Here is a 26,161-nt window from a genome sequence, read left to right on the forward strand (position 1 = left end):
CGCCGGCGATCGCAAAATTAAATTCACACCCAAAAGAAAATTCAACAGTAAAACGCCGGCGATCGCAAAATTTGATCTATTCAAAATCAAAGACTCCAAAATAACAGGAGAACAACCTGCAGAGAATTGGAAAAAAATGTTAAACTAAGACCATCATAACGGCGAAAGATCTCACACCTCTTCACAAGAAACTAAAACAACCTTGGTGGAATCAAGAATGTGAGAGCGCACTAGAAGAAAGGAAAAGGGGATTTCAAAACTACAATTGCAACAAATCAGAAGAAACACAGAAAATAGATTTCGAAGTTCACAAACAAGCATCTAAGATTCGAAGACAAAATAAACGGAAATAAGTCAACGAACAACTGAAGTCAATTGAAGACGATTTCAAAAAATACAACACACACGAATTTTAAATTCCTTCGCGAACCAAATAAAAGGGTTTTCTCCACAGAACCTTTGCTTTCGGAAACAAGATGGTAAACTGGCCTTAACAAATAAAAAATTGCCAGGAACTAGCCACGTATTTTTCACAGCTTATAAATTGTTCAGTACCTACAGAGAGATTCCCAAAAATACAACCAGATAACACACTAGAAAATTCGTCACCACCAATACATGAAGAAATTTATTCACACATCAAGAATCATAAAAGCAACAAGCCATCAGGGGATGATGGGATTGTAGCTGAACTTTCCAAAAAAAAAAAGGCCCAAATTCATTCAAAGAAATTACACAAATAATTCAAAACATTTGGCAAACTGAAAAGCTCCCGGATGTCTGGAAGTTTGCTTTAATCCAGCCACTACTTAAAAAAGTCACAAATCCGATTAAATGAAATGGCGTATGGCTGTTAGTGCCGGGAGATCCCAGGACGGGTTTGGCTCGCCAGGTGCAGGTCATTGATTTGTCTCCCGTAGGCGACCTGTGCGTCGTGATGAGGATGAAGTGATGATGAAGACAGCACATACACCTAGCCCCCGTGCCAAGGAAATTAACCAATGATGATTAAAATTCCCGACCCTGCTGAGAATCGAGTGCGGGACCCCTGTGACCAAAGGCCAGCACGCTAACCATTTAGCCATGAAGCCGGACACAAATCAGATGTAAATAATTATAGAGGGATCTCTCTTGTATCTGTCACTTACGAAAGTGTATCACCATGTCTCTTGCATTGAACACAATAGTAATTAGAACCCTAAATTGCTGAATGTGTTCATGCCACGAACAAATTTTCAACCTCATAAATATGCTCAAAATGCGAGCTCTCAGACAAAAAACTCTCGTATGCAAATTTGTAGATTTGTAGATTTAAACGGCTTACGGTTATATCGACAGGGCCTCACTGTTCCAAATTCTACAAGAGAGGGGACTATATCCCAAAAATCTACAACTCATAAAACAAGCCCTACCGGGCGAGTTGGCCGTGCGGTCAGAGGCACGACGTGGCTGTGAGCTTGCATCCGGGAAATAGTGTGTTCGAATCCCACTGTCGGCAGCCCCGAAGATGGTTTTCGGTGGTTTTCCATTTTCACACCAGGAAAATGCTGGGGCTGTACCTTAATTAAGGCCCCGGTCGCTTCCTTCCAACTCCTAGGCCTTTCCTATCCCATCGTCGCCATAAGAGCTATCTGTGTCGGTGCGAAGTAAAGCAAGTAGAAAAAACACAGACTGACACGAACTCTAAAGTGAAATTTTTAGGAGAAATCTCAGAACCCTTCGACACTCAAATTAGGCGTGAGACAATGTCGTCCTAGACAGGGTTATGGAATAGTCGGAGAAGTAAATCAAGAAATGTGAGTTTTAGAAGCCAATCCGACTTGGTTTTTCCAAATATAACTTATACATACGTTATCTCGCCTTTGCAGATGATACTAACAGGATGAGGCGACCGTCGTTAAACAGCTCGAGGTACTTAAAGAAAGTACAGAAAAGTTGGGACTGCGGATATCGTTGAAGATAATTAAAATCTTATGTTCAAAGACATATATCAAGGGCCTGAGAACAAAATATGGTACAATTGACAGGGTCCCTTATTTTAAATACCTCAGAGAATTTTACGAACTGACAGGCCTTGAAAAGATCTCACAATAAATTCGTCTCGAAAAAATTTAAAAAAATCATTAGGGTTAGTTCAGAATACCTACAACAAACAACCTATGTAAAGACATGCAAAAATTCGGCAATACAAAACAGCAAGATCGCCCAGACGGTTACAGGTTACAATCATTAAAAACAACAGAAAAGTTCTCATACTTCGAAACTGACATTAGGAAAAGACGAATGAAACTCTTCGGTCATCTCACTAGAAAATCGATCAACAAAACGTATAATAGAGTATGTAACCTCACTTAAGAAATCAACACCCTGGCTTAACGAACATCGAAGGGACCTCAAAAACGCCAACATAAGTTCAACAGACATTCCAGAAAGAGACATCGTTAGACACAAAATAAATAATTGCAAAGCTACATCAGTGCAAAAAAAAAGCACAGCCCAAATTGGTCGCAAGAACATTTACAAGCCTTCTCGGAAAGAATGAAAGCCTATTGGAACAACAAGAAGAATTGATTGAGTTATTTTCTTAACGTCTTCCAGTATTGGGAGAATTCGCTAATAACAACAATGATAAGAGAAATGTCGACGTACCTGTCAATGTGAACAGATTTTTGGCAGCGAAGTCGTCAGGAGGTACCCCAAACAGTTGATGATCTGTGAAGTGGTCGAAGTCCTTGACAGTGATACGTTTGATCAGTTCCAGGTCCCTGACCAAGATGACGGGCGTCTGGAACTGGAATAATCCAACAAAGGGCTCATCTGGAAACTCCTTGTAGGCATTGTCTATAAGATAGGCAAAGGACTGTGTGTTAAAGGCTACGCGTGTCATGGAGCCGAGGAACGGTAGAGGCTTCTGGTACTTGACTCCTCTGGACTTGAAGTGGCCGAACCGCCAGGTCCCCAGTGTGTACAGGCCTAGCATGAGGAGTAAGACTCCTAGTGTCCAATCTGTCCAGCCAAACCCTGAGAACTCCATCTCTCAACCTGGAACACATTAGAAATTTACAACGTTAGTTCGAGTTTTCCAATTGTTCCCACAGTCATTTGTTTATAATGAACATGAATAAATGCAGAAAGCGAATATGTCCATTTTGACAAACTGAACAAGGATGACAAAAACAACAAAGGCCCCTAGCAGAATCTCTCATTGCTTCTCATTTTCAGCTTTCCTACACGACCACTGTTGATCAGTTTCTTTCCCTTCCCACCCCAACGGCATTATGTTGTGACACCAGTTTATCGTAGGCTGTTTCTGGTAAACCGTAAGTGATACATCGTTATTGCGATGGCGCTACGATTATGCAACCTCTCCCAAGGCGGCCTTATACTTTGAGCGCTGGATTACGCGCACCCTGTACACTTAAGAACGCGGTAGCCAGCGAAGGCGCTGACCAATTTAAAAGCTTCTGCTCAAATTTTGTTCACAAAAAGACAGACCGCTCAAAACAAAAGCGAAAACAACACTTTATGTTTAAGTGACTCTGAATACTGCGATGTATTGATTTTTCGCTTCCAGAGACGCCTCTTTTAAGGTCTTTCAAGTTGACACCCGTGGGCAACCTGTGTGTGTGTGTGTGAGTGTTTTAGATGGTAAAGATAATGAGGAAGGAAGGTGAAAAGCGGTGTCGGCACATAGCCTACTCCTGCCGAAAAGACAGAGGTTCAAGACTTAACTTCCCCATCCGACGAATGATTCGTTATCAACACCGTCATACCCTCACTTCATTTGAAAACTACGGAGAGTTTTATAATTGAATCCAGGCTTTTCTTCCTGGTCTTTTTTCATGTACGAAGGGTCGCACTTTCTATGGATTTAGACCAGTTTTAGGGCCTGTTGCCCTTTCTGTCGCCAGTCCTACGTGGAGTGTTGTCACTCACTATTTCCTATTTCTGTAGTAGTTTGTAGTGCGGAGAGTTGTATGCTGATGATGATGTGTGTAGAGTCGACCATAAACATCCAGTTACCGAACCATATTAAAATCACCGTACCGGTTGGGATTCGAACGCGAGCCCCTCTGAACCGACTACCAATACGCTCAACATTGAACAAAGGGACTGGATTTTCGGCATGCGATCCAGAATTTAGAAATTGTATTCCACCAGCTCTTCTACCTCGTCGGCCAGCATTCTGGTGGTGAAAACTGTTTCAACCAATGGAATTCGAACGAGCTAAGTACGGTGTCAGGCCAGACAGTGTTGACGACATATCGATCGTGTTCACCAAGCTGGCACTGTGGAAACTGAAAACGATGATTTCTATTTCGAGATATCTTCATCCGATCAAAAGTTCTACGTCGATGATGTTAGCAGTGGTTCACCGGTAACTCAGTCCCACGATGCCGTTGCTTCATCATCGCAAACCCCTGCCTGACTGTAAGGGCGATCAGGGGCTCTGAGCTTGGGAGCCTCGGTTGGTGAACACGGTTCCCCTAGTTCAGTCTGGTACTGCTTCGACTTTGCTTTCTTCTATCTTATCGGACCTCCCTTGCTCAACTCTTGTTCTTTTCTGATCCCGACGCTATTATGTTTCAGAAGACTAGAGAGTATTTCATTCTCACTTCTTTCGTGGCCCTTGTCTTACTTTGGCCGATAACTTCATTCTTCCAATTCTCCCTTCGATCAGTGATAACACCACACCACTATCACATCGTCCACGAGCGAGCCTATCTAAGCAAGGATGATGAAGAATATTTCTTACAAGCGATTGGCTTCCAGTCTTATTTGTTGTACCACTGTCCCATAGTGAGTAGCGTGTTTCGGTTAGGCAACTAATGCCCGGACTCTTCAACTCTGTGCTACATTTTACTTAACACATCGATGTCGGACGCCGAAGGAGTCTGCTCTCCCATGCAGACCGGAGTGAAAGACATTACACTGCTGCACTCAAACCACTGTACCTCTAAATGTATTCAAGATATCGACCTCAACTTGGATCATGTACCCACTAAGTTGCTTCGTAGCCTGTACGTTGTGATACTTTCCAAAAAATACCGTTTGTGGCTCCATTCAGTAGTCTTTCTAAACAAAGTCTAGTATTTATTTGTATTTATTATTATTGAACATAACAGGCGTTCAGCCCAAATACATGTTCACAATGGAAACAACTTACAAAAAATCGAGACTCGGGCATGCCATGAGGTCCATCAGATACTCCAGAAACGTGACACTCCGTAGGGGGAATCACCACAGCTGTTATAATCAGTCCCTACATGCCACGTCCATCGACCCCTCTGGATATTACAATAAATTTTAAAAAATAACAAAAAATTGAAAATAAACTACCGACCTACTACTACTGCTGTGTGGCCATGTCATCATCCCTGGTGATAAAAAGTCCGTCCTCCCATTGATGACATGACCGGCCCTGTTCGTGGGGACCGTAAGAAGCCCCCAACAACCCCTACCAGATGACAGCGCAGCTTTCTCACCATTCCATTTGTGGCTGACCTTATGAGGCTGAAACCGCTCTCTTTCTGTACCCCGTCTCTCTCCTCCTCGTTCAGATTATATCTCTCTTTTACTTATAAGGGGTAGGCCCGTCCTACCCCATCCTCTTACGGGTATGTCCTGCTCTCCCTTGGCTACTACTCCTTACTGTCTCTTACTGCACATAAATCGTGAGAAAACTGCACATGTCCAAATATAATAATAATAATAATAATAATAATAATAATAATAATAATAATAATAATAATAATAATAATAATAATAATAATAATAATAATCTAAATATATATATATATATATATATATACTAATTGGATACCTTAACTAAATACTATTTAACTACCTTAAATAAGACGAACCTAGCCCTTCTGCTTCCTTACATACTAGACATATCAGATACAAACGATTGTTGCTGCACTTCACGTTTCAGCACACTCATCACGTGTCCTTGTGCACTCAGCTACTTGTGTCTCATTCCTGGTTCACTGACCTACTCCCGTTAAATTCCAGAACGCAGATAGTCAGCAATTACATACCATCCTCCCATATCACAAACAATAAGGCCTCTACAGTTGCAAAATACCACATCATTTACCCAACTCCACTAAGTCACCAACTCAACTATGTACCAATCACCAGTACTCCACTCACCGTTAAATTTGTCATACAAACTCCATCCACTGAATATCATCAGATTATTAAACAAGCTTCCCATAAACACACATCCCCATTCTAAAGACATACCCCCCGTATCCACCCAATGACTCTCTCTCTTTCATCTTGATCTCCCAGAACATTTTACCGCACATAGATACCTGTTCAACTCCCCCCATCTTCCCACTGCTTGATAATTCACCGTATAATAGTCTGATCATCCCCATTTCCTAATAGTTTTTGATGTTTGGCACTCAATAATCTATTTCTTATATTACTTGCTTTTTCACAATCACCTAGTAAGTGAAAATTGTCGTTCACTGCCCCACATAGTAAACAAACTGTCTTGTCTCTCCCTTTTAACCAACCCTTATCCTTATGTAGTCCAATCAGCCACCAAACCAACCCACCCCTATTTAACCTACCAACGTATCTAATATTTATCCCCGTTACTTTCTCTACTTTATTAAAAACATTAAGCGAACTTCTTAGTATACTTTCCTCCAATAATTTCAGTCTATGCATATCTCGAATCCTCTGAAAGCACCTTCAGCGCTCTGGCTTATGTCTTCATCCAGACCTCCCTCCACATGTACCCTAATCCTGTTATCTCCAAATATCTTTTAATTTTGACTAGCCAGCATCCCTTATACATACTCTTCAGTTGTTGCTCGTACACGGCTTGTAGCACCCTCCCGCCTTCTTGTCTTTTCAAAATCATCCATTATTTCACTATTCTTTTCACACACTCAAATCCCAAATCTTCCCCACATATTACTTCCACCCCTGCATTAGCTGTGCACTGCGGGAGCCGCATCACCGACTTACCGAAATTACTAATGATTCGCCTTAATTCCACTCTTCTCTCATCCAACCTCAAGGATTTATAACTGATACCCGGAAATTTAGCCAGCAAGTTTTTGACTCAGGCTAGGGCGGCCAAACATTTGCTTCTCGCTCTTCTGATTTGATCGTCCCAAGTCCCTTTTCTGTTAATATTGTCTCCTAAATATTCCGTCTTACTTACTGGTTCCGATCTTTCTCCCTGCACGATCCATTTCCCATCCTCCTTCCTTCCTTCCTTCCTTCCTTCCTTCCTTCCTTCCTTCCTTCCTTCCTATTTGTACGTGGGCTACTAGCACTTTCAATTTATTCCCGTTAATTTTCAAGGCTCATTTCTTTGCGAAATTCGACATTGCATTTAAGCTCCTCTCCCGGTCAAGGAAGCCAAGAATAACGGCCGAGAGGATTCGTCGTGCTAACCACACGACATCTCGTAATCTACAGGCCTTCGGGCTGAGCAGCGGTCTCTTGGTAGGCCAAGGCCCTTCAAGGTTTGTAGTGCCATGGGGCTTGGTTGTTTATTTAAGCTCCTCTGTATCCCTATCAATATCATCAGCAAAACTCAATCCCGGTACCTCCAGTCCATTAATCATCCATCCAGGATATCGTTCATAAATAAAGTAAACAATATTGGCGATAATTTACACCCTAAGCAAAGTGTAGTATGAATGCCGCATTTGTGCTATTCGTATACTCATTGTCTTCAAGTATGTAAGGATTTCTCTTTACGGCTACTTCACGTATAGTGTTAGCCGCTAACCATTAGATATACCTAATTTACTGTCACTCGGTACTGGTACCTATGATAACCGGTCTGTACATAATTAAGCACAATTATCGGTAGCCGTCGGCAACTGAATAAGCCGCGCCATGTTGATATCAGAACGGGTGCTCTAGGGAGTAGCTCCACATATCCGACATTATTTTGTTATACATGAATGCTTAAATAAAGAAAGATGCAGCAATAATTTATATTCCAAGACTGCACCATTTTGAACTTATAATCTCGCCCGCAATTTCATCAGTAATTTTAAAAAAGGTGCATAAAAGCGAGAATTCTTATATAGCCCGTCACCTACTATCGGCTGTCACCTACTATCAGCTGGAAACTACGAGAATTCTCAGTACTCATCATTCAAGTGGCATATCAGTTAATTAATTTGCATATAAATGTTGAAATAGTTTGTCGTCATACAGGGCACGTTGCCATGCGCCATCATGTACAATGATTCTCGGATTGTAAACATACTGTGTATATACTAAGTTTCCATGGCTACAATGATCTACGATCCCTCTTCTCCCTGACGTGATTGAAAGTACTTAAAATTATAGCCAACAGACAGCACAACAAGCTACAAACCATACCAATGCGGAGAAAACTTAGATCTCCGGGGCCCCTCTTTAACCGCTACGATCTCCTGGGCCGGTCATCAATGTGTTTACGAATGTTAATTAACAGTTTGACACGTCGGTTAAAAGTCTCACGTTTCACGAATACGTTTCCAAAATTCGTTACTAAATAATTTTTAAAGTCAAATTGACACGTTTTCGTGAGATTTCTGAACATGTTCGGCAGTGCACGTCTTTTATTTCTATACTAATATTATAAAGAGGAAAAATTTGTTTGTTTGTAACGAATAGACTCAAAAACTAGTGAACCGATTTTAAAAATTACTTCACCTATAGAAAGCTACATTGAGAGTGAGGAACATGGGCTGTATTTTATATTCAAAACAATTCGAGGTGGGAGGCACGGGGGGTGGGAAGATATAAAAATAATAGGCTAATATACGCAAAATATCGAATTTGTCGTAAAAGGACGAGACAAAGTTCAATTTAATCCTCTTGACCCAAAGAACAAAACTCGGTAAGCCCTATGGGCCCTAAAAACATGTTTTAAGGCCCTAAAACCAACCGTTGCGGAGATATTGGCACCACACTACCCCCGCTCTAGGAATCGGATAAAGTAATGAACTGCCGTAACCATGGCAACGTCAGCTCCAGGATTCTACAGCAGCGAAATTATCTGCAAATATATCACAAAAACCTAACATGTTACAGTCATGAAAACTGATATTTGGAATCCCCTTTAAAAATAAAAGAACACAAATATTCGTTTTAAGAAAATCCACTTCTGGGGGGAGGGGGGTGTGAGTGTGAAAAGAAGTGAGGAAGGAGTTGAATTATTTATATGAGGATACATATATCTCAAAAATGAAAAAGTTACAGACTTTAAAATTGGTACGTGGAATCTCCTTTAAAAATGAACACTGTCTTTTTGAAAAATCTACTTAAGGGGATGAAAAGAAGTAAACAAGCGGGAGAATTTTTAAAATGAGTATCTTCTTCTATCGCTTCAGCCACACCTGTGGAGTGCGGGGGCGAACTGTGTCGCACATGTGGATTTGACCCTGTTTTACGGCTGTATGCTCTTCCTGACGGCAACCGTATGTGTAGGGATGCAATATATACTTCTATACTTATCTTATAAAGAGCAAAATTTTGTATATATGTTTGTAACGGATAGACTCAAAGATTACTGAACCGATTTTAAAAATTACTTCACCTACAGGAAGCTACATTGCCAGTGAGTAACATGGGCTGTACTTTGTTTTCAAAACAATTCGAGGGGGGGGGGGCGACGGGGGGAGATATAAAAAAATTAAAATAATTGGCCAATATAGGCGAAATCGAATTTGTCGTACAAGGATGAGACAAGGCTCATTTTAAGCCCCTTGACGCAAAGAACAAAACTCGGTAAACCCTTCGGGCCCGAATACCATGTTTTAAGACCCTAAAACCAACCGTTATGGAGATATTGGAACCACACTACCCCTGCTCTAGGAATCAGATAAAGAAACGAACAGCCGTAACCATGGCAATGCCAGCTCCAGGATTCTACAGCAGCTAGATTATGCATGTACGTTTGGGCATAGCTGCCAACCGAAATTGATACACATATGACTACTATCTGGAAAAAATAAACTGTTGTGTAAGACGCTCATAGCACTCCTTTGGGTGGGGATGGTAAGGGAATGAAGTATAAAAATAATAGCGCCGGAGTTTTCCGCAGTACAGCGACCAGCGGTTGCCGACGGGCCTCTATTTTTACGTACTGTCTTAGGTTTCAGCATTTTGCGGAGTCTGTTACCTATTTAAAGTATTTTCTATCAAATTATAGAGTAGTAGGACCACTGATGTTATTAGTACCTATATTTTGGTCCACTTTTACGATCATTGTAACCATGAAAACAACCTATATTCTGTACACAATTGTCAAGATGGTGCACCTATGACTTGAAAAAAATTCTCAGCATTTATACTCAGATTCATTATATGATGTGCGACATGAGTGACAGCCCTGAGAATTATAACTCTCGATAATTATAGTAGTTCCTTTTATGCATCGCGTATTTCCTTGATCATTTGTAATAGTTACGAAATGTCGGATCAAACAAATACATTCAATAATATTTATATTTGTGGTACTATCTAGCGGAAGTATACTTACACTAAACCTGCAGCTTTGTGAAGAGAGCATATATATTTAGGTGGTAATGAAAGGAAAACATGGTAGCAAAAGATCTTAGAGGTCGACTCTAATAAGGAACTAATATTTAGAGGCCCCCATGAAGAAAAGAAGAAGAAGATACACTATATTTCCAAACATGACAAATAATTTCTACGTGCTTGAGTAAATTCACCAGTGATATAAATATCTAATGAAGTCACTCACACGGATAGTATGAGTAACTAAAACCAGTTTCCGGTAACCCGTACGAAGAACGGGTACTTTTGCTAGTCTTCACATAAAGCGCTCAGAGCGGTGTATTGAAACTGGCGATGGCCAGAATCGAATACTTTCCACTATCGAATACTATGCATCCGAGAACAATTAAGAATCGAAACTTGCATTCGAAAGCAAGTTCTCGAATCTTAGATAACTCGAATAACAGAAATGTAAGCGAACTGTGACAACAGAAACAATTAGTCTCCAGGAAGTGCTTTAGTAAAGTCAATAAAGGCCTTGCACGTTGTATATAATATTCGACGAACATACAAGAAATTTTAAATTGCAGCTATTCTATAGAAATATAACTAGCCGATGTACCCGTGCTTCGCTACGGGATTCTCAGAAAGATTGACTTTGTTGTTTTCCTAACTGAAGTCAACATAGGTCATCACAAAAACGTCAGTAGGAACGTAGCGATTAAAATCAATGTTATCATGTAAAGTAATTGAAAAACCGCACATTTTCTCACTTTTAGCAAACAGTAGTACAGAATCGATCTAAGTTTCCAAAATTCCAGAGCTGAAATGACCAGGCCGCAGACAGCCGTGAATACTCCTCTACTATCATTCCGTTAAATATGCCACTGCTCAATCCAATCACTGCCTCAGAGTAGGGATTGAATGCTATGATGAACCAGTGTGTTACGTACTAGTAGTATCAGAAAATTTATGAACCAGAGGAATGGCATGCTAAAGAAGAAAGTTATCTAACTCCACAGCTACTTCCCGCCAATATCTGTTCAGGCAGGCTGTTATACTCGGTACTACGGGGCGAGTTGGCCCTGTGATTAGGCGCTTGCATCCGGGAGATAGTGAATTCGAACACCACTGTCGGTAGCCCTCGAGATGGTATTCCGTGGTTTCCCATTTTCACAGCACGCAAATGTTGGGACTGTACCTTAATTAAGGCCAAGGCCGCTTCCTTCACACTCGCAGCCTTTCCCTATCCCATCGTCGCCATAAGACCTGTCTGTGTTGGTGCGACGTAAAGCAAATTTAAAAAAGTACTCGGTACGCAGCAGTAACCCTATCTATCGGAGATGAGTGGTAACATAAGACACAAAGCACATCACAAAAAACAGTGGTGAATATAATGTTATTGTTGATCAATTTTATGAGCTTTCTATATTGTAGGCCTTCACATTTAGTTTTCTTCCGACTCTGTGATATTAGAGCGTCTTACAAAATTATTTATAGCGTAGAGTGTAGTTCCTTATTCTCCGACTTTACAAACAGATTTTCATTACATTCTGTTAACTCATTTTCTCGTGATTCGGCGCTGATACGGACTTGGTAACAAAAATCGAATTTCATGAATATCTCTGTGATCGTAGCCGGTACGGTAAATATATATAAGACATAAATGATCGGAAATGTAATACTATATAACTTTAGTTATGTAGTATTTATCGATACGACCTCTAATAACATAAATATTTGAGGATTACATTTTAGGCCTTCCTTTAAACTACCATTTCACTCAGCATGAATACAATTATTTAATAGCCTAGATTGTAGCGATTTATTCCCCGTCTTTGCCTAATGATTTTCATTAAGATAGGGCCACTAATAACAAAAATATTTCAGAATTAAATGTTAGGATTTCCCTTAAAGTAAAATTTCACTCAGCGTGAATACAATTATTTATGGCCTAGATTATGGCGATTTATTCTCCAACTTTGCATACCGAATTTCATTAAGATACAACCACAAATAACATAAATATTTTGAGAATCAAATTTTAGGACTTCCCCTAAACTACCATTTCAATCAGAGCGAATAAAATTATTTATGGCCTATGCTGTAGCAACTTAATCCCCGAATTCGCATACAGATTTTTATTAAATTCTCTTCAGCCGTTTTCTCTTGACGCGCGTACATACATACATACAGAAATTACGGAAAATTAAAGTGCATTTCCTTGTCACAGTGGACACGACTGATACAGAAATACCATTGTTTTTAAATTATGAGAAATGTACAGACAAAACTCATATATATAGATAGATAGATATCACGCCATTGGTTGTTGTCAAAATGTGTATTTTCATTCACATATTACATATTAATTGCCTTAACTAACATCTTATTTCACTGATAGAATGGCCACGTGGGTCGGGGCACGGAGCTGTCAGTTTGCATTAGGGAGAGAGTGGGTTCTAATCCCACTGTCGGCAAGCTTGAAGATAGTTTTCTGTGGTTTCTAATTTTCCCAACAGAAAAATGCTGGGACTGTATCTTAATTAAGGCCACGGCCACTTCGCGCTCCTAGCTGTTTCCTACACCATCGTCGCCATAGGACATGTGTGTCGGTGCGACGTAAAGCAAATCATAATAAAATGTCCTTATAGGAAATGCATGCCTTTGCTGGCAGGCCCTAGTCTATGTATTCTGGTATAGGCTAGAGAAATTTCTTTACTTTCATAGATCTGTCTCTGTCTTATCCTTGGCTTTGACAATATGAATGTGACTGAGGTATGAGCGATGCCAATCCTTATGCAGCCAGTCCCTGCTATGAATGGTGTGAAAATGTTGCTCATAGGGTCGGTTGGTGTATTCATTTCAGTGGGCTTGGCAGATTGATATGTAATAGCAACTCTGGCTCGGCTAGGAAAGCAACGGGAAATTACCTCAGTCCTCATTTCCCTAGTACGCCTCTTCAGTGATGCCTAGGCCATCTATGACAGCTGATGGCAGAGCTGTTGAGGATCCCACCAGCGGAATCGCTGACGGACTGAACATACACACATAGGATATGTAAAGAAAGTAAACATTTGATTGTGAGTGATTTGCGTTCAGATATTGACCTACTGTGTAACCATCATTACAACTGGATATCGGCGTATAAGCTCAATCAGTAAGGTTATATGCGAGAACTTCTCGTTCCTCCGTCTGAGAGAAGCATTCGAATATTGATGCGAGTGTAATTGGCTAGTACAACTTGGAAACAATTCTCTAACCATGGGTAAATAATGTAAATAAAATATTATTATTATTATTATTATTATTATTATTATTATTATTATTTGTGAGGTGGGGCTATGAATTTGTTTACATCTATTAGTATTAGTATTATTTACGTAGTTATGTTCGGACTTTAATTGGAATAACCATGATCGTATTATTTGTGAGGTTATGTCATGAGTCATCTGCTGCGTGTATATTAATATGAGTTGATTTAATGTAAGAACACGTAATTAATAGTATATAATTTATTATTACCTGTATGTAGGGTGGGCCGAAAAACACGAATTCTTTTTTCCAAGTCGTAATACCGCGGAAAAGTTGCGAATTGGGGAGATTAAAACGGGGTAAAAAATAAACAAAATAGGTTCATTTCTTCTGGTCACACACGTTCTCTAAAGTTTGCCGAAATTCGTAAAAATGTATATTTTTACGATGATTTTCTACCTTGCTTAACCTGTCATATATGTAAATGTAATATCTCTAGTCGATTCTTACTCGAACCAATAATGATTTAGAAAAAAGAATGGTTCAAATCGGTTAAGGTCTTCCGCTCGCGCAACAAACGTCAAAAATCTAACAAATTCTCGAGCTCGTCGTAACTCCCTCGGGTCAAAGACGCTGACGCTCAGCTCACTCACCACTCTCGCCACCACGCCGTGCCATTGTTGTGTCAGTCTGCACTTATCTTTCGTGTTTGATGTGTGTTTCTTTCGCTCTTCCAGTTACTATTGTGGCATTTGCATCTACTGTATTTCGATGTTTGTTTTGTGTTATAACATTTTTGTGTAACTTTGTGACTTAACGGTGGTATACTATGGCTGTACCCCAGAAACTCATCACAAGACAGGTATTTGATTGCCCTATATTTGTTGTACCTAAAGACTTTTCACCAAATAAGCTTCCTACTGGTGAGGACGTGATTCGGTGTTGTTCATAGGAGAGAAATCACTTGGCGCTTAAAGTCAATAATAAGAGCGTCGATTTTTCACACGTTGCTAGTACAGTAGCTAACACAATAAAGCACCAGAAAGCATCAATCCCAACGGTTACAGATAAGAGAACTGTGCAACTTATAAAAGCGTTGCATGATAAATATTCCAACAATCGAAAATATATACTCGGGATAAGAGTAAAGATTCGTTTAAGCAGGAAATTGAGGAGTTTAAGCAAAAATTCTCATTTTTTTGAGGTAGCGGCATGCAAATGCCCCATTGTTGTTAATTGCATTTGTAACAGAACCTCTGATTTATGTAAATGCGATATAACTGTCAACTGTGTGCAAAATCAAACAAAATACCTGCTATTGAGCTAAGATTTGTTTACTTATTACGAGCATACAGAATAGGAGAAATTGGAGGGTTGGACGTGTCTGAAACAATGAAACGTATTAAATCATTGGAAAGGAGATCACGTGACAGCTATTTAACTCTGGATGATGAATCTGAATCTCATCTGAAACCCTCGTGTTCGTATTCAAATATAAATATTGTTGAAACGGATCTTGGTCGCTATCACTACATTTACTAGAAGGATAACAACTTTAACTTTAGATTGTTTGATGAAAAGTCTTTAGGTGCAGAAAATATAGAGCAATCCAATACCTGTCCTGTGATGAATTTATGGGGGTACAGCCATAGTAAACCACCGTTGTCACAAAGTTACACAAAAATGCCATAACACAAAACGAACATCGAAATACAGTAGATGCAAATGCCACAATAGTAACTGGAAGAGCGAAAGAAACACACATCAAACACGAAAGATAAGTGCAGACTGACACAACAATGGCGCGGCGTGGTGGCGAGAGTGGTGAGTGAGCTGAGCGTCAGCGTCTTTGACCCGAGGGAGTTACGACGAGCTCGAGAATTTGTTAGATTTTTGACGTTTGTTGCGCGAGCGGAAGACCTTAACCGATTTGAACCATTCTTTTTTCTAAATCATTATTGGTTCGAGTAAGAATCGACTATAGCTATTACATTTAAATATTGACAAGTTAACCAAGGTAGAGGATTATCGTAAAAATATACATAGAGCACGTGCGCGACCGGAAAAAGTGAACCTATTTTGTTTCTTTTTTTACCCCGTTTTAATCTCCCCAATTCGCAACTATTCCGCGGTATTACGACTTGGAAATAAGAATTCGAGTTTTTTCGGCCCATCCTAGAATACAGTACATGATGTATAATCCACTGCAATATTACACAACATACTGTAATAATCCAGAACATGCATCTTGCCACTGGAATTGTATAGAAAATTATTTTCATTGTAGATAAGTTGGGGATCCTCGAAATTACGAGAAAATATGTTGTGTCATATTCTTCTAGAAGCCTGGCTAGTTAATGTGTATAAACGGACATTCTTGAGGATTGATTTGAGTTGTTGTTTAACAAGAGTTGTGAGCACAAGTCATTAATCGAGTATGTGAATTCATGTTGTGATTGGTAGTACGTTGACATGGTTTTGTGGCAGTCTTCTTCTTCTACTTCTTCGTGGAAGCGTTTTATTTCAAGATGGCAGTATATTAGTGCGTGTGTGTAGAATACGTGGAAAAAACTTATAAATAAAACAGTGTACACAACTGACAGCATTTTGTGTGCGTCTTTGTGGATACAACAATACATCTTAGGTAAATACTCGTATGATATGCGTTACTCTCTTTACCCCAGCATGAAACAGAACTAGTTCTGAGTTAGTACAGAAATGGCGCTACTCTCCTCGCTGTTCTCGGATACTGCATACAGAAAGGCCAACGTGGTCTCGATTTGTGATTATCAGTAGTGAATATCTCGAGTGAGTATTGGAATGCTTTTACCAGGATACGAGATATTTCGAGAACTTTTAAGAATCGAGATTTTCGACATTGTGGTCTCGAATACTCCCATCAGTAATTGGAATACCGTATTTTGTCACACCTGGCTGACATTACTACAGGTTATGGTTAGTGGAAACTTCGAAGACGTAAACATGCGCAGTAAGAGGCAACAGAAGCGTTATTATAATAAATACGAGACTAATATTATAGATTTAATTTGAAAGGGTGTGAGTGTGCTCTTAAAAGAACGTATGGTTATATCACAACATTCAATATACCCATTCTTATATGAGTTCAATCAGAGGCTCCTGCAACACTGGGAAAATGTGTAATTGATATACACCTTCAATGATTTTCGGGCATTAATTTACTGTGGGGAAAATAATGTAATACCAATTCCTTGAAAAAGCAGCGGAAACTCTTTGCATAATTCTAAATACGAGCGCAGTCGCCAGCAGTATAATAAGCGGGTTCGGGCGCCTCCTCCCGCGGGAAATTTGAATTCTGGCGGGAAATTTGAATTTTTGGCGGGAAATTTGAATTTTGGCGCGAGATTTGAATTTGTAAACAAAGCCACGTGCTTTTTGACAGCTGTCATCGACAACAACGCATCGCTAACCTCACTGCTGCCATCTTGACGGGCCTAAAACTCAGTAGTGCCAACTTAACCTAACTAGCGCGAGGTAAATAAAACCACGTGTTTTTGACAGCCACGTGCTTTTTGACAGCTGTCATCGACAACAACGCATCGCTAACCTCAGTACCGCCATCTTGACGGGCCTAAACCTCAGTAGTACCAACTTAACCTAACTAGCGCGAGGTAAACAAAGCCGCGTGTTTTTTGACAGCCACGTGCTTTTTGACAGACAACAACGCATCGCTAACCTCAGTACTGCCATCTTGACGGGCCTAAACCTCAGTAGTACCAACTTAACCTAACTAGCGTGTGGTAAACAAAGCCACGTGCTTTTTGACAGCCACGTGCTTTTTTGACAGCTGTCATCCACCATCTTTAAACTACAGAGCACTGTGCTGCCCTCTTTATCGTAGTAGATGTAAAATTCGTCACCTGTCATCGGCAGTGCTGCCATCTTGGCGGGCCTAAACCTTAGTGCTACCAACTTAACCTCACTAGCTCGAGATAAACAAATCCACGTGCTTTACTGACAGCTGTCATCCGCCATCTTTAATCTATAGAGCACAGTGCTGCCCTCTTTAGCTACTTACCTTTGAAATGTGGTGGCGGATAATTTGAAAAATGCTTTTTGACAGCAGCCATCTTGCATCGCAAACCTCAGTGCTGCCCTCTTTAGCTAGATACCTGTGGTGGCTGACAATTCCACGTGACAGCAGCCATCTTTGAGCACAGTGCTGCCCCTCTTTGTGGCGGAGGGAAATTCCACGTCCTCTTGTTTTAAACAAATTCACGTGCTATTTTCTTTTTTTTTGCTAGGGGCTTAACGTCGCACCGACACAGATAGGTCTTATGGCGACGATGGGATAGGAAAGGCCTAGGAATTGGAAGGAAGCGGCCGTGGCCTTAATTAAGGTACAGCCCCAGCATTTGCCTGGTGTGAAAATGGGAAACCACGGAAAACCATCTTCAGGGCTGCCGATAGTGGGATTCGAACCTACTATCTCCCCGTGCTATTTTCTGACAGCTGTCATCCGCCATCTTGCATCACAAACCTCAGTGCTACACTCTTTAGCTAGATACCTTTGAAATATGGTGGCGGCAAATTCTACATGCTCTTGTTTGGAAACAAACCTATGTGCTTTTCTGACAGCTATCATCCGCCATCTTTAATCCAGAGAGAACCGTGCTGCCCTCTTTAGCTACTTACCTTTGAAATGTGGTGGCGGCAAATTCCACGTCCTCTTGTTTGGAAACAAACCCATGTGCTTTTTTGACAGCTATCAACCGCCATCTTTAATCCAGAGAGAACAGTGCTGCACTCTTTAGTTGAAATGTGGTGGCGGCGAATTCCACGTGCTCTTGTTTGGAAACAAACCTATGCGCTTTTTTGACAGGTATCATCCGCCATCTTTAATCCAGAGAGCACTGTGCTGCCCTCTTTAGCTACTTACCTATGAAATGTGGTGGCGGCAAATTCTACGTGCTCTTGTTTGGAAACAAATTCCACTCGCTCTTCAGCTGTCATCCACCATCTTTAATCCAGAGAGAACAGTGCTGCACTCTTTAGTTGAAATGTGGTGGCGGCAAATTCCACGTGCTCTTGTTTGGAAACAAACCCATGTGCTTTTCTGACAGCTGTCATCCACCATCTTTAATCCAGAGAGAACAGTGCTGCACTCTTTAGTTGAAATGTGGTGGTGGCAAATTCCACGTGCTCCTGTTTGGAAACAAACCTATGCGCTTTTCTGACAGCTGTCATCCGCTATCTTTAATCCAGAGAGAACAGTGCCGCACTCTTTGGTTGAAATGTGGTGACGGCAAATTCCACGTGCTGTTGTTTGGAAACAAATTCTACTCGCTCTTCAGCTGTCATCCACCATCTTTAATCAAGAGAGCACCGAGCTGCCCTCTTTGTGGTGGCGGATAATTTGAAAAATTCTTTTCGACAAGCAGCCATCTTTAATCCAGAGAGAACAGTGCTGCCCTCTTTAGCTACTTACCTTTGAGGCGGTTAATTTGAAAAATTATTTTCGACAAGCAGCCATCTTTAATCCAGAGAGAACAGTGCTGCCCTCTTTAGCTACTTACCTTTGAGGCGGTTAATTTGAAAAATTCTATTTAACAAGCTGCCATCTTTAATGAAAAGAGCATCGTGGTGCTATCTTGCGAGTAAATTTTACGTCACAGCTGTCATCCACCATCTTGCATTGCTAACCTTAGTGCTGCCCTCTTTAGCTACTTACCTTTGAAAAAAAATCTATTTGACAAGCTGTCACCCGCCATCTTGCATCGCAAACCTCAGTGCTGCACTCTATGTGGTGGCGGATAATTTGAAAAAATCTTTTTGACAAGCAGCCATCTTTAATCAACAGAGCACCGTGCTGCCATCTTTAGCTACCGCCATCTTACATCGCTTACCTCGCTGCTGCACTCTTTAGTTGAAATGTGGTGGCGGTAAATTCGAACAAGTTTAATCACGCATCGGGAAAGCTAGAGTAAGCACGTGCTGCAGTGATGACGTCATCATGCATGTTTAGACTTGTCCGTTTTCTTAAGAGTAAGTCGGTGTAAAGGAATGTGGTAGCGGTAAATTCGAACAAGTTTAAACATGCATCGGGAAAGCTAGAGTAAGCACGTGCTGTTGTGATGACGTCATTGTGCATGTTTAGACCTGATCGTTTTTCTTAAGAGTAAGTCGGTGTAAAGCAATGCAATAAGTACAACATTTTTTGAATGCGATCAAATATTTATTTACAAATGTACTACAACAGTGTTCGTTTTTGCTGCTGACAAGGTTGGTGTGCTTCTTAACAACGTATGCTTCTGAAATGCCTCCTGCAACATTCAAATTAAACAAAGCATTTAGAAATATATTATACTAAGTATGTTATGCTTTAGAGAGAAGATCATATACTTCTTACCTTGCTGTTATTCCTTTTCGGAATCATCATCATCATCATGAGGTACTAGAGAAAGTTCATTCATACACTGTGTACAGTGTTCAATCCTCGGATTTGGTCCATCCCAATCATCATCACCATTTTCTCCTCGATGCTTGTAATGTCGTTCACAAGTTCTGCATAAAGCTACTTCGATCGACATCTTACTGTGTAGAGGAAGGATGTCCCAAAAATTATGTACGTAAGAGGCAGCGTACGTATATAAAAATCCTGGTGGTAAGTATTGAATAAGATGTTTCGTCATCGACGATCTACGTTTATAGAACATCTTAATAGCCTCACTCACTCGTGAAAGATAAATAAAATGTTGCGTATGAGAATGCAAACAGCATGCACATTTACAGTTTTGTTCCATAGCGTACGATGTCGAAGCACACACTAATGAAAATGATAAAGATCTATTCTTATTTATAGTCTCGTAACAATATTCGTTAGCGGGTGGTAAGTAACATCACTCATATGAATAAAAAGACAATAGGCTGCTGTGTTAGCAGGAATGTTTTCAGTTGTTTCAAATTCTAAACGAATACCAACTGGAGATTCTTTTATAGATTCTTCATGATAAGAGCAGTCTATAACTACAATCGGTGCTTTATTTTTAAATTCTTGAGGTGTAAATAGCGGACGATCTTCTTTCTGATAATACGATGATTGAAATTTACAAAACATGTCATAGAGCATCCCAAACTTATTTTTCTCAAAGTTAATGTCGATGTTTTCGTAGGGATACGTAATTCCGTTGAGATATAGTCTAACGTGTCTTAATTTGCAGTGATCAAACAGTGAGCTATCTTTTTCGTGATTGAATTTACGATTAGTTTGAAATCCAAAAATAATGTACAAGGGCTTCTCAGTAAAACGTGATGTTTTAACAGCCCAGCTATGCTTGTTTGTAGGTGGTAACACAGGATATTCATGCAGCTCCCAACTTCTAAAACGTATAGGTAATGGTGTATCATTTTCTACAATCTTGAGCAATCGAAGTTTTTCACGATCAGATGAGGTTACATGTAGAATCCGCCACAGTATACGATGCAGTGTTATTTTCGATTCTACAGGTGTTTCTACTGCTTTAAGAGAATTGTAATCACTTCGATCACGGATTAGAATAAGTTCTTGTTTTGCGTTGATTATAATACGTGTAAAGTCTTCTGCGAATCCAAAAATATGTTTCAGTGATAACATACCCGTAAAAGTACCATCCTCATTAATCATCCAGTTGTTAGTAGCTTTTGGACACCATCCAGCCATCCGCAAAAGATTACTTTCTTCATCACAGAAAGAAGGGTAGAGTTTCATTGCACTTGTGATACCAACATTCTTCGTTCGATCTATTTCAACATTATTTACTTCATATCGCGCTTCAGAAAAGAGAAAAGCTAGAGCATGGTTGTTTAGTTGTGAAGTGCTTGGTCCACTTCCATCAGACTTTTCTAGTCGTCCTTCAATATAGAGGTAGCTTTCGTGTGGTAAGGTGTAAACATCTTGCTGATTAATAAAATGAATTTCATCATTGTTATTTAATCCAAACGTAAAAGGTTGATAGGAATGAAGCTCACTTCGTACTACACCTTCATGACTTTCTACTGTATTCGTAATGTCTAGCATTTCTTCCATTCTGTTGTAGTAGTGTATATCCTAAATCTTGGAGTATCTGCTTATGGGTATCTGTTAACTCGATGAGTCTCTGCACACATGTAGTATGTCTTCGGAATGTACATCGTGTTTTATAGATGGTTTTCATACTGGTTTAAGATGTAGTTTGTAAGCTACGTACGCGTGCTGATCTAAATGAATAAGCTGATTATGTTTATTTACAAGTCTAAGAGTAATATTGCTAATGTGTTTTACAGACACAGGATGATAAAGAACTACTGCTGGTTTCTCACAAATAGTATATCCACGTTCCTCTGTAACAATAAAGTCGTGCAGGACGTGCGAAGGTTGTAGATTACTATTCACGTCTGTAATAATATTACAAGTAATGTTCACATTATAATCATCGAAGTGTTTTATAGGCTGATCAGACTCGTAACGTACGTTCGTTAGGAGCTCCCTCGATGAAAATCCAAGCAGTGGTCCAATTGAATCAGGTTGTGATTTGAAGTCAATCTTAAATGATGATTCAATAACACATTTATGTGTAATGTTGCTTATAGTGATTGAGAACTTGTAATTATGATTACTAAAACTATCTTCCCCAAACTGATCAATTAACGTACTTTCAATATAGTCGTGAATATCGTCTACTGTATAACTACCTGAGGGTAGTGTTAGCACATACTCATCGTAATAGAACTTGTTTAAACCATCACGCACATTATAGATTTTATTGTAGCTTTCAAACGATACTAGTCCAAGACTATGCGGCTGATAACCAAGTTCGATTGGTGGATTAAAATAGACGGTTGTTTCAGGTCCTTCTCCACGTACAGCAAACGTTCTTTCACTGTTCGTCATCACGTAGACACTAATGCACTTTCTCTACTGTCTGGGTTTGATATAAGAACATAAGACATAATCGTCCGCACATGCGTGTATTAAAGTTTTGCACACGGTTTTTATTGTAAACAATGTCTGCACTGCTTCCGAAATAACGTATGAGCTCAAAAGGAGGAGGTAAATCTCCATAGCTATCAAAATACCATACTTTAGATTTACGTTTTACATAAGCAACGTAATGAGTTCCAGGTCCACGACTGTCGTCCAAGTTAATTACGGCACTTTCACGTTCACGTGGGCGCGCTGGTAGTTGATCGCGCATATACACTCCTCGAAAATAATGAATACCTAGTTGTTTAGCAAACGTAAAAACTTCATCATGCGTTAGAGCTCGATATGGCAGTGCATTCAGTAGACGTTTTTTGGAGAAATGTAGATACCAAGCCCTTTCTTGTATGGCGCTAGCTTCATGTTCACACCTTTGCCTCGTAACGCAATTGCCTCCATCGTCTTGTTATGACGTTCACTCTCTTTCAACTGTTGTTTCGCTTCTTCTACAGCTTTGACAGTTCTCGCTACAGCACTAGCACCACCTAGCAATGACCCTAAAGCTGCTAAGCCAGCAAACAGCGCAGGAAGAAATCCTCCTCGTTTTGGTACAGGAATAATTCGTGCACGTTTACTAAATATTGCTCTGCACTTTGGAGAAATTCTCGCTCTTGCTGCGCGTAACGCCTTAGTAATAGCTACACGAGGATTGTATTCCCCTCGAATAGCTTTTTGCGCAGCCTTTATAACATCTTTCCATCCAACAGTTTTTACTTTCTTCTTCTTCTTCATGTCGTTTGGATATCGCTGTTTCACCATGCTGGACACGACTTTACTAGTCAAGAGCAAATCATAAACTAACCGTTGCCTCTTGTTTCGTTTAATATATATATTACTATTACGTACTTTATGATTCAGTTATCATGAAGATTATAAAGCAGCAAGACACGCTACCTGTTACCGACATTGTACCACATCTCTTACCTAGTTCTAGTACAACTACAGGAAAACGTCATGGAACGTTGTTTCCTTTTACTGTTCGATGTATTATATCAGGTCCATCGGGATGCGGTAAAACAAATTTTTTACTCACACTTATTACATCTGTAAATGGTGTACGCTTCGAGAATATTTACGTTTTCGCAAAGTCACTCTATCAGCCGCTATATACTATTCTACAAACTGTAATGCACGATCTAGTTAAAGATGGAATAAGATATTTTCAATATAATTCGCATGAGCAAGTACCATCACCAGACGATGTGCTTCCTAATTCTCTTATGATCTTTGATGATGTCGCAACAGAACAGCAAAACGTTATTCGTGCATTCTTTAGTATGGGTCGGCATAAATATGTTGATTGCATCTATTTGTGCCAAACCTATTCTCGTGTGCCTAAGCAGTTAATACGCGACAACGCAAATGTTATTGTGCTTTTTCGGCAAGATGAGCGCAACATGCGACATGTGTATAACGATCATGTTAACACTGATATGACATTCGATGACTTTAAACGTATGTGTGCTAAATGTTGGTCATTACACCGTTACAGCTTTTTAGTTATTGATAAAGAAAGTGATGTACAGCATGGACGATATCGCATGGGTTTCGATCATTTTATATGCATTAACACAGAATTACAGTAACTACTTGATTAAAACCATCATCATGTTAACATCTAGCAAGGCGATCACAAAACATATCATCCAAACTCGAAACAATATTCGACGGAAATTTAAGGAGCTTAAACGTATTCAAGCAGACACGGATTTATTTTTAAAAACACAACTAAGTACACCACTCAAAGAAATTTTTAATTCTACTTCATTACCGCAGTCTACTTCGAGTTTTGCTTCTATGCAAACATCATACCATAAAGAGAAGCATGAAGAAGAAAAGCATAAACAAGATAAGGAAGAGAAGAAGCAGGATGTAGATCAAGAAGAGGAAGATAAGGAAGAAGAAGAAGAACAACAACAACAACAACAACTTAATGATACATCACCATCTAAGCGTGTTGAGTTTTTAACTACAGATGTTATTGCTGAAACACCTACTACTTCGACGCAAAATCTACCATCTTTGTCTGAGGTTATGATTACACCAGAGTGTCGCAATCAGTTTAGAACTTTTATTCAAGATACCTATGGATCTCTCTTTGCACCTTATATAGAAAAACGTTTTACAGGACAAACTGACACTACCTACGGTATTCACTACGAAGATGACTGTTTCCGGATAGGAAATTCAAATGTTAAGATTAATAACAACAAACTCATTGTAAAAGGTGTTACCTATAAACCTACGAAAGGACTCTTAGAACTCCTTTTCTCACGAATACCTGACAAGGATATAACTTTACAAGATGATCTTAAAAAATATAAAGCAATACTTCTTGCTACTGATGCAACACGACGTAATTAAATGTTTGTGGGTTACTGTAGTCACGTCCTAGTTCGTGAACCATGGGCAACGGCTGAGTGGCCTAGTAAGTGGTCCTGAGAGTCGGGATACCAGTTGCTATGGAATGGGAGTGGGCATCTCGGACATATTCTGAGTCGTGGCCCTCCTTGTGCTCAGGCGGCCAGGACTACACAATTCACCGGTGGTCCATAACCCGTTAGAGGAGAGATCCTCACTTGGACTATGTGCAAGTAGGGCAGCATCCTGCTTCATGAATTTACCGAGCTCAGAACACTTTAAGCAAGCCTCGGACCTATGGGAGTAATGGAGTCCCACTCCCATTTGACAGGCGAGGGACTCCTTGGAAACAACTTGGCGAACGAAATGGAATTCGATGGGGAGCTATCAATATTAATGGGGCTTATGGAAGAAAGAAGGCAGAACTTGCTGAGTCAGCAAAGAGGATGCATCTGGATGTGCTAGGAGTAAGTGATATTCGGGTAAGGGGAGATAAGGAGGAAGAGATAGGAGATTATAAAGTGTACTTGACGGGTGTTAGAAAGGGAAGGGCAGAGTCTGGGGTAGGGCTCTTTATCAGGAATACCATTGCACGCAACATAGTTTCTGTTAGGCACGTAAGTGAGCGAATGATGTGGGTAGATTTGTCAGTGGGAGGAATTAGGGCAAGAATATTGTCCGTGTATTCACCATGTGAGGGTGCAGATGAGGATGAAGTTGACAAGTTTTATGAAGCATTGAGTGACATCGTGGTCAGGGTCAACAGCAAGGATAGAATAGTGCTAATGGGCGATTTCAATGCGAGAGTTGGGAATAGAACTGAAGGATACGAAAGGGTGATTGGTAAATGTGGGGAAGATATGGAAGCTAATGGGAATGGGAAGCGTTTGCTGGACTTCTGTGCTAGTATGGGTTTAGCTGTTACAAATACATTCTTCAAGCATAAGGCTATTCACCGCTACACATGGGAGGCTAGGGGTACCAGATCCATAATAGACTATATCTTAACAGACTTTGAATTCAGGAAATCTTTTAGGAATGTACGAGTTTTTCGGGGATTTTTCGATGATACAGACC

The 26,161-nt window shown here is 40.1% G+C and overlaps 1 protein-coding gene across 2 annotated transcripts in view; it reads right to left on the bottom strand.

Annotated features, from left to right (window-relative positions):
• Positions 1 to 26,161, bottom strand: part of LOC136857416 (cytochrome P450 9e2) — a 110,128-nt gene that overhangs the window by 68,122 nt on the left and 15,845 nt on the right. The window contains exon 2 of one of the 2 annotated variants that reach the window (XM_067136066.2): positions 2,650 to 3,042. The exons of the other annotated variant lie outside the window; for it this stretch is intronic. Within the exon in view, the coding sequence (XP_066992167.2) occupies positions 2,650 to 3,034 (385 nt within the window). The 5' untranslated portion in view covers positions 3,035 to 3,042. The remainder of the gene's footprint in view (positions 1 to 2,649; positions 3,043 to 26,161) is intronic. 2 annotated transcript variants of the gene reach the window in all.

This window comes from Anabrus simplex, chromosome 1 (assembly GCF_040414725.1).
Source record: "Anabrus simplex isolate iqAnaSimp1 chromosome 1, ASM4041472v1, whole genome shotgun sequence".
NCBI classification, from domain to species: Eukaryota; Metazoa; Arthropoda; class Insecta; order Orthoptera; family Tettigoniidae; genus Anabrus; species Anabrus simplex.